The sequence below is a fragment of the Nanorana parkeri genome, unplaced genomic scaffold, assembly GCF_000935625.1.
Source record: "Nanorana parkeri isolate BGI_ZX_2015 unplaced genomic scaffold, ASM93562v1 scaffold401, whole genome shotgun sequence".
Taxonomy (NCBI): Eukaryota; Metazoa; Chordata; class Amphibia; order Anura; family Dicroglossidae; genus Nanorana; species Nanorana parkeri.
The window spans coordinates 303,311-313,182 of NW_017306669.1; the positions used below are offsets into that span (position 1 = coordinate 303,311).

The 9,872-nt window shown below is 42.2% G+C and overlaps 1 protein-coding gene across 1 annotated transcript in view; it reads left to right on the plus strand.

The window, feature by feature from the left end:
• The first annotated feature begins 1,660 nt into the window (after positions 1 to 1,660).
• Positions 1,661 to 9,872, plus strand: part of LOC108789506 (AT-rich interactive domain-containing protein 3A-like) — a 57,342-nt gene continuing 49,130 nt past the window's right edge. Inside the window, exons 1-2 of the mRNA XM_018559541.1 lie at positions 1,661 to 2,242; positions 6,051 to 6,294. Coding sequence (XP_018415043.1) covers positions 1,887 to 2,242; positions 6,051 to 6,294 — 600 coding nt within the window. The 5' untranslated portion in view covers positions 1,661 to 1,886. The remainder of the gene's footprint in view (positions 2,243 to 6,050; positions 6,295 to 9,872) is intronic.

Here is a 9,872-nt window from a genome sequence, read left to right on the forward strand (position 1 = left end):
AGTTTTGGATAAAGTGGGGAAGGTTAAGAACTCACTGTTTCGCTGACTACAGTTTCACCAGACAGGAAGTGAAGACATTTTAAAATCCTCTTCTGTTTTTATTTATACGTTGAAAATGCACAAAAAAGTTTAAAAAAAATCTTTTTGAATTTTTAGTTTTTGAACCTTTTTTTTAATAGTGCAACTGAATCTGACAGTTGCACTATTAAATAGGTGGCAGATTAACACGCAACATTGTAATCTTTTACCAAGAGACAAAGTGAGAGGAAGCTGATCTGTGTCAGACCCCAGAAAGTACCAGGATGTGCATGCTTGAGTCATTTAAGAGCCAGCATCACACTACAGTAAGTAGATGCTGACCCTGAATGATGCCTAAGACCCTGTTCACATCGGGGCGGTTCGACCGCACGGATCCACCGACATGAACGATCCCATACATTGCTATGGGGACCGTCCATGCGACCGCGCGGGTCCACGCATCCAAACTGCTCCCTGCACTATTTTTTGCCGTGCTGATCAGTGCGGTTTCCATACAGGTTTCAATGGAACCGCACTGATCAGCACGGTTTTGGGCGTTTTTAATTGCGTTTCAGCAGTGAAACGCAATTAATAACTCCCAAAACCTTCCTTCCGAGAACCGCGCTGATCCACAACCGCCCTGGTGTGAATGGGCTCTAAAGCTGACCATACAGCTATAGAATTTAGTTGATTCACCCATTTACACTAAACAGTTGCAAGCACAGTTTGGCTAAAGGTTTTCCAATATGTTCCTTTGGGAAAGGTCGATCTAAGGATCGACTTCTGCCAATGGAATAGGATCACCAACACAGTGGATTTCGGCCGATTTTCCTGCTGAATCAGACGAAATTCACTCCGTGTATACCCCACTCTGTGCCATACACTGGTAGATTTTCATACAAACTTTTATATGAAAATTCTCAATAAATTCTCAAAAAAAACAGAGACTTAGAATGCTGTTTAAAATTTGGTTGGGTTTTATAGTTGCAGTTGAAAATTAAAAAGTCAATTTTAGCTAATTTTCGAAAATCTAAAAAGTCTAACATCTAGAAAATTGAAGAAAAGTTCTACTGGTGTAGGGCCGGCTTTAGATGTTACTTAAGCACTTAATAGGAACATTTATATTGGATGATAGGTCCACTTTAAGTAAATCTGTTGAGCTGTGCCCCAAATTATTATTTATTTGTTGTTGGTTGGAGTGTATCCAGAAGAATAATTCAAGGGTTGGTCCTCTGAAACCATGAAGTTAATTTATGTAACGCTGTCTTGTATGTCTTGGGACTCTCGTGCTAAAATATCTGCTTGGGAACCAGGGTCTGTAAACCGGCTGCAGCCATTACAAAGGATCAGCAAGCTTTTAGGTCAGCTTTTAAAGGGTATCTTGCAGAAGCGAAATAATGGAGTTGCTATTGCTGGCTTGTATTTGAGGTTGCAGGCTCCAGGGTTGTCATACACTTCCTTTATTGATTGGCGAGGCACTCATCTGGAGCAAGCATGTGCATATCAAGTTTTTGGATATCCACAAAAACAATGCAGCAATGGGCGCTCCAATGTTTTATATTATGGTGAGCTTATTTTGTTTATGTTCATGTGTCAATCTATTTCCTTTTAATTATAATTTTTTTGGTCTCTTTCAGGGTTCTGATACTGGCCTTCTTTAAAGCAGGACATCCTTTCTGGCAGTTGTTGGAAGGAGAACAGAGGCTAAAGCATGAGCAGAACTTTAGTCTACCCAAGCTGAGTCCTCCCTTCTGTCTGGGTGCTTGGACTATTGGTTTGCTACCCCACAGGTCTCTGTTGGCAAGTGTCAGTTTCCTCAGAAGGTGGAGGAGGCACTACGTGGCCCCCCTCGCCCGCCTCACCGTGCCATGAAGCTGCAGGCGGTGATGGAGACGCTACAGCGCCAGCAGCGGGCGCGGTTGCAGCAGGAGATGGAGGCAAGGCAGCTTCAGCAGGATCCAGTGGGGGCTCCTCCTGACGGGGGTTATCCGGCAAATGGCACAGACGACACAGAACCAGAGGCCTTGAAAATACAGCGAGCACAGGCCGCAGCATTAGCTGCTATGAGGGCTGCTGCTGCTGGACTCAGCCAACAGCCAAGTCCTGCTGCCTCAGAAGACGATGAGGAGGAGGATGAAGGGGAGAGCATGCCTTCTGAGGATGAGCGAGAAAGGGACGGTGAAAGTGAACATTACCAGGAGATGGGATCAGAGGATGAGGAACTGTGAGTTCTTTTTTTAATGGCAGGAGTTGCACCTTTTTCCTGTTGAAGTATTGGAATTCATTTGTGAGACCATGTACCTTTTTATGTCTCGGCTTGCTGTATAGCTTTCCTGTTGTACTTATTTAACTTCACTTTTGACTATTTTTTTACACTCCTAAAAGTTCTCTCTTGTGCCCCCCCCCCCCATGTTCTTCTCCCTTCACTTCCACTGTGTTGAGCACAAGCAGTGCACATATTTGTGGTCACGTGCACTGCTCTCATAAAACGACAAATCCTATTAATCAATGTGCCTACAATATGCTGCACATGCATGCCATTTATATTCATTCAGGATGATTCTGCGGATTTGCTGGTTCTGCTGTCACTCTGAAGTCCATGGGTGGCTATTTCATGACTGGAATGGTATATTTGATCCCGGCCCTGTCTACATTGGCACATATGTGGTCCATACAAGAAGGGCTCCGGGGAGCGTGGCTACGTTCCTACTTAAAGTGGGACTGTAAAGAATGAATGTAGCCACACTCATAAAGGAAGTAGAAGATTATAATGTACTTTTTGTCATGTGTTGTCTGATACTGCCATAAGAAGGGACAAAAGGGCTGTGAAAGTATTGCAGAAGATAGATATATTTTTTTATTGTGTTTAATGACACTTTAAAGCGACCCTGTCAGGGTAAAATTTTTCCAAAGTACTATTGTGGGAAAAAAAACAGCATTGTAATTGCATAGATACTTACTCCTGGGGCCTACTTGCTGAAACTTCACTCAGGCAGTGTTCCCGGTGCCGGTCTTATTCCACATTTTCCTGTGGTTACCATAGCAGGTTCCCAACTGGCCGCTGTGCTTTTTCTTTTGGAACTCATCACTATTGTGTCCTGCATTAGGCGGAATCACAGCGTCTGGTTGAAAGTGGGGGACCCTATATTTGGACTAGCACGATGAGTTGATTGCAATCTGTGTCGAGAGCTGTGCTATATGGTCTCGGCAAATGGGCCAACAGATACGTAATTCTAATGCTGCTTTCCTCCCAGGTTAGGCGTTTTGGCATATTTTGCCCCGTGAGAGGATCGTTTTAAGACTGTCTACAACATCGCGTTTGCATGTTTTGTTCATTTAATGCTATTTGTTTTACTCATTTATATTGTGCTGACACTGTTTCCACACCACTTTATAGATAAAATTAAACCATTCGTCAGTCTTGCCAGGAACTTGTTTACAATCTGATAAGCTAGCCATAGTCATACAAATGAACACACACAATAGAGCCCAGTTTGGGTTAAGGCCAATTAACCAACAAATCTGGACTTTTGGATGCTGAGAGGAAACGGCACCCCAAAATTTGCCACATAAAGTATAATCTCTGTGCAGTTATTGGGGGACATTTATCAAGCAAATCAAGAACACATTTATCAGCGTGTTTGCCACAAAATTTATAGTTGCAGAGCCCAAAAAGTCATGCTATCTAAGCGCAAAGTTTTAACTCTGTTATGCATTATATTTTTATTCATAGTTCTTGTGCCATAATACATTTTGCGACTCACTGTACACGTATTCCGACAGTTTGCATAATTTCTTACTGTGCAGTAATTGCGTCCAGTAGGGATGCGCCAATACCAAGTAATTGGGAGAGTACTCGCCAAAATGCTCCCGATGCCTATACCGGAAACCGAGTGAGCATAGAGCCAGCCAATTGGGAAGCTGAGCGGTGTGTAATGACTTGCCGCCTGCCTTCCTGATTGGTCGCAAAGCTGGCCAATCGGGAAGCCAGGCGGCGAGTCATTACTTGCCCCCCGGCTTCCTGATTGGCCAGAAAGACGGCTTCACAGCTAATTGGGAAGTCAGGCGGCGAGTCATTACACACCGCCCCAGCTTCCTAATTGGGACTTCCGGTATTTAGTATCGGCGAGTACCGGAAAAAAAATAAAAATATCGGTACTTGGTATCAATGCATCCCTAGCGCCCAGCATTTGCGACATTAAAAGGTCTCCGAACTGTTGCACATTCTAGAAGTAGAATTCTTAAAGTGTCACAAAGATAATACAGCTTCATACCCTCAAGTCAGCTAAACACTTCAGGGCTATTGAGCCGTCCTCCAGGAAGTTCCCCCGCTTGTTTGTGACAATTTAGAGACTATTCTCCTTACTAAGACATTTAGGAATGAAACATGAACTAGGATAATAAATCTGTCCCTATATGCATTAGAAATGGGGGATGTGACATTTGAATAGACGCTGATGATGCAACCAAGTTGATGTCCCCTACTGTGTTCAGTGGAAGCCATGCTAGGACCTCAGCTCTAAGCAGAGGTGCCAAACACACAGGCTTCTGTTTGGCCCCTAGTCTTGATGTTGCTTCCATAGGATAGAAGTAAATGACTGTCTGCATGTAAAATAATGACCTATTAACAGTTTAAACCGTTAAGTATATTTGTATCATAAATACCATCACTGGTGTCTGATGTGCTGAACCGATAAAAAGCAGTATGGTAATACTTGGTGCCCTGTATATGACCTGGTGAAGCAGTGCGTGCCAGAAGCTGCCAGCAAGCCTGAGAATGTTGGCAGCTGGTCAAAGGCGGTTAGAAACCTCAGACAGATAGGAAGTTTTTGAAGTTGCAGCGCTCTGTTCACACAGTTTGTGCCAAGTTACTGTGTACTCAAGGATTAGTGTACGCAGGGATTTTTTTTCTTCCTACTTGGTTAAACTTCATGTTGTTCATCGCTCTTATGCATCTTCAGCAGTAATTACAGATATGATGCTGTGGGGTTAGAAGCAGCAGATCTTTCTCGTGCTCTAAGAAACGGTTTGCTTTTCAGCAACACAGCAGGAAGCTTTCTGGCACTGCAGTCTTTATCAGTTGTTTAGTATTGCAAGGGTTAAGCTGGCAATGCACTGCTCGAAATTTGTTCAAATGCCTGTTCGAAGTAATTCGCCAGATCATTCGATCAAGTCATTTTTGTTCAAACATTTTGACCAGACCTGCTACTTGAATGAATCCCAGACATATTAAACAGGTTTATTTTGTGCCTAGCACATGCATATTACAATATGTACGATTTTGTTTTCTGAACAAAAATTGTCTTTGTTCAGATAAAAACTAGAAATACTTACATCCTGCTCCTTCCAACTGCCTTGTGGCTACACTAACGCCAATTAGACCCCTGTAACCATTGGAAAATTGAACGAATGTTTGGAAAATGAACATTTTCAAACAAAATGATAGTGGTGCATGGCCAGCTTTAATCTGCTACTTTTTTTTCTGGTAATTACAATGCTAATTCTGCAAACAGTATTATGTAACCTGTATTCTGCATGTATTTTACTGTGCAGCCAGGTTTTCAGGTCTACCCCCTTCTTCTAGGGTACAAGCGATATTTCTTGTGATCGCTCTGGACTGGAACTTGGCCATTGCTGTGCCACACGTTCTGGTGCGGGCAGGGAGGCATGGCATGACTTGCGGTGCCATTTACTTGAATGCACCGTCAGGCCGCCTCCTGCCCCAGAACGCAGGGAGCCTTCACTGTTGCGAACCAGTGCGTTCCAGCACGGTTAGCTGCTGGAACGCACTGGAAGAAGTGGTGTGAACAGCCCCCTATTGCTATGGCCTTATTACTATGGCTTAAGCATTGTGTAAGCAATTATATGCTGGCATATTAGAGTGTGAATACAAAGTTGGTTTTCAGCTTGTATATTGAAGTAGGATTTGGCAGAATAAAAAAACAAAAAAACATTGCTTGGGGTCTTATAACATATTAATGTGAACTTGATTCTTCAAAATAATGATTCCTTTTTTTTTTTTTTCTTTTAAGGAAGGGGAAATGGGATGAGGATGATTTTGAGGACGAGGAAGATTATGAAGACATGGAAGATGGTGTGGATGTCGGTGAGGCTGGTAGATCTACAAAAGGTTCCGTTCTTCCCCCAAAGCACCCTGTTCAACAGGCCTTACCAACACGCCCATCGGTGGGAGCAGAGCGCCCAGGTCTGCCCCAAAACGCACACCCTCAAATTCAGGACCATGGGGACTGGACATATGAAGAGCAGTTCAAGCAGGTTGGCAACTTTTTTTTATTTCTTTTAATTTAATTTAATTTATTTATTTATTTTATTATTAAATGTACACCATCGTGTTGATTTGAACTTTGCCAAAGGTTAAGATCAGATTTTGCAATTACTTATTGGCTTGATAGTGTTTTTCTCAAGAAGAATGTTTGTTGTATGGTTGCTTCAAATATATTGCCTTCTTAATGGGTAGCTGTACTTGTATTGGCAATGCACCTACTGCCTAGGTTTGTGAGTAACTATGCCTTGATTCAATTTTATTTTGTTGTTGTTTACCACTGTTCTGTGCAACATGTCTGTATAAAAGAAAAAAAATGTTGGAGGACAGTCCCGCTGCAGCAGGTGACCTCTCTTCATACTCCCGTATTGTTTTGGAAGTGGTTCTCTAGTATCTGATGCCTATATTTTGGATCCTGGGATCCCTCTTTCTATAGTATCGTTTCATTAGCAGCTTCCAGAGCTCTGCTGTTTGAACCTGAGACTTGTCCTGACATACCCACCTCTGATTTTGTATCAGTCTGCTCTCAGATATTCATTAAGTTCCCCAGCACCGTGTACTGCAGAACTTAGTTCTACCTCTTCTGGGCTCTTGTCTCTCAAAGTGCCTGAGGCCCCTATCATTATCTATGATATAGTTTCAGAACCTTCACAGTCTACTTCTGCTGAGACTGTGATTGACCTGTTTCCTGGTGACCCTGACATGTACATTGTTCTTTCCAATCTGATTGATACAGTACTCTGCTATGCTTTTAGAAGATTATTCTGTACATTCCTGAGTTCAATGGACAATATAAAGGAAATAAGAGTTTGGTACTTACAGTACAATCTCTTTCTTGAGGTCCATTAGGGACGCAGGTTCTGCCCCCCTATGATGTTGGCTTTATGTACTGCTTGTTCACAAAATCAAAATTTTACGAGGTATGGCCTAATAGTAGCCTAAGCCATATGATCAAGAATAACTACATTCCTGTGACCCAAAATGGACTTCAAGAGAGATTTTATGGCAAGTCCAAAAATCTTAATTTTCCGGTCATCTTCATCTCAGCAAGAACACTCTTACAAACAATCTTACTTAGACAAACTAGCCTAACCCAGTCTTGGAGAAATTCCTGTTGCACTTGTTTAAACATCAACAATGATGGAATTTCATATGTGTATAAAACCATTGTGAAGCAGCAACCTATAATACATAGGATGTACATGCAGCTCCTGATTTGTAGTCCTCCACCCTCTATAATGTCATGTTAACCACATGACAATAGCTGGCGTAAAAAAATTCCACTGCTTATCAATACTGATGATCACATTTGCATGACACCTTCCCAGTCTCACATGTTCCAATAATGTTAAATTCATGGGTAGTCCTAGAATTAGAAATGCCAACACTCTCTGAACTCTGAGCACTTTAGTATACCTCCGAAACAAGTTGTGCAACTTATTAATTGGAATGCTGGAGGCAGCAAACATGCCAGTAAAACTGGCCATACACAGAATTTCAATCGATTCTTGTGAAATTCTAACAGTGGGGGCCCTGCTGGCTCAACAAAACTTGATCAATCAGTTGACTTTTGTTGAAGGAGCCAGGCTGAAAATTGTTGGCCGCTCATGTATTCTGACAGCCGGCTGTCAGAATTCAATAGACCAGCAGGGAACATTCGTCCATCCACGCTGTTTAGCATAGATGGGAGAATCTGTTAGATTTGCTCTGTTCAACCTGCAAGCTGTGCAAGGGAATCTTAGTGTATGGCCAGTAATGACACTCATCTCAGGAGTTAAATCTTAATAATGCATTCAAGTACCTTTTTTAATAACAAAAATGCATGTTATTTGTGTACCACTCAGCTGTAGATCCTCAAATCATCTCTGAATTGGTGCAGACACTGTCCTTCCTTCTGGAGGGTGGCTACTTTTCTTCCCCATAGTCCCAGTGTGTGTTGTAAAGTAGCCACAGCTCCAAGCTCACTCCTGTGATGGATTACAATCTCATGTTTAGTTGCTAATTTGTATTGAGAGTGTAGTCCATCACAGGAGTGAGCCTGGAGCGGTGGCTACTTTACAACACACAGGGACCATGGGGAACAAAAGTAGCCACCCTCCAGAAGGAAGGACATTGTCGGCACCAAGTCAGAGATGATTTGAGGATCTACAGCCGAGTGATACACATATAAGATACATTTTTGTTAATAATGAAGGTACTTGAATGCATTTTTAAGATTGAACTCCTGAGTTTAGTGTCACTTTAAGTTGTGCAACTTATTAGTTGGAATACTGGAGGTATTGAGTGTGTCTATTCGTATTTCTGATGCTGTGTATACCAATGGAATTAACTTGTGTTTCCATTTTCTGGTTATGAAGGTTCATATTGAAGCTGTTTGTGGGTACCCTTTGTTGAGGGACATTTGAAAAAAAATATGTTTGTCATTGAGTAGTAGCGCTGCAACCAACCAATTGATAATGAGAATAGTTGTCAACTATTTTTATTATGGATTAGTTGGTTGGACCCCCTAGCTCTCTCCTCCACACTAGCAGGAGGGCACAGTAAGCAGTGGGCAGGTGCAATATCCAGTCTGCTATTGCAATTTGAAATGGCCAATAGCTGGTAGGCTATTGCACCAACCCACTACCTGCTATATTTACATTAAGCTGCGGTCTGCGGAATCTTGCCACTGGCAGCTGTCATTCCCTAGCTGGAGCTATTTAAGCGCCATGTGCTTACAATACAATTATTTAAAACAAAAAAATCGATAAAATGTGGGGAAAAAGTCATTTTTGGTTTCGGCCTGATAAATTCTGCCCGTGAGAAAAAGTTGCAGTGCCATTCATTTCCATGGCACCCCAAATGCACCTCCCACCCACAGTGTGATCGTACGCAGTGCAGTGCGAATGCAAAACATTTTGCATGCAGTTTTATTCTGAAGTAAACTTTGTAACCCTCTATTTGTGTTTTTTTTATTTTAAATTACATTTTTTTTTAATCCGATTAATCGAAAAAATAATCCGGCAACTAATGGCTTATGAAAATAATCATTAGTTGCAGCCCTATTGAGTGAAGTTGTTTTCAGTTGGTTTGAACAAGACCGAAAAGCCAAATGAATCCAGACAGAAGATGAATCTGCACTTTTGCCATCAATATGTTTTGTGTCCAGTTCTTGAGTTGAATAATGTACAAGTGTGTATGGAAATCACCCGTCTTTGGACAAATCGGTCCATTTCTATACAGCACTATGGCTTTTCTAAGTCCAGCTGCTGACATGTGTCTCTCGGTGTATTGTGTATTTGACACTTGTGACTTTTAAACGCTTCTTTGATAAAGGCGAACATTGGTGTTTCAGCTGTTGTCAACGTTGTGGCTTTTGTCGTACATTGTAACTGTATGGTGTGACATTGTCATTGTGTCTAGCAGCAAGGTATTGCGTGACTAGATCCTTGTTTATATCACTCTGCTTCCCCTCTCCTCCCCTGATAATGCTTCTCTGTGTGGGTTTTTCTCTCTCACTTCCTGTAGTGGGGGAGGGAGACATGCTGGGAGGGAGCAGGGTGTGACTGTACGCTGGGTGGGCACAAGGGGG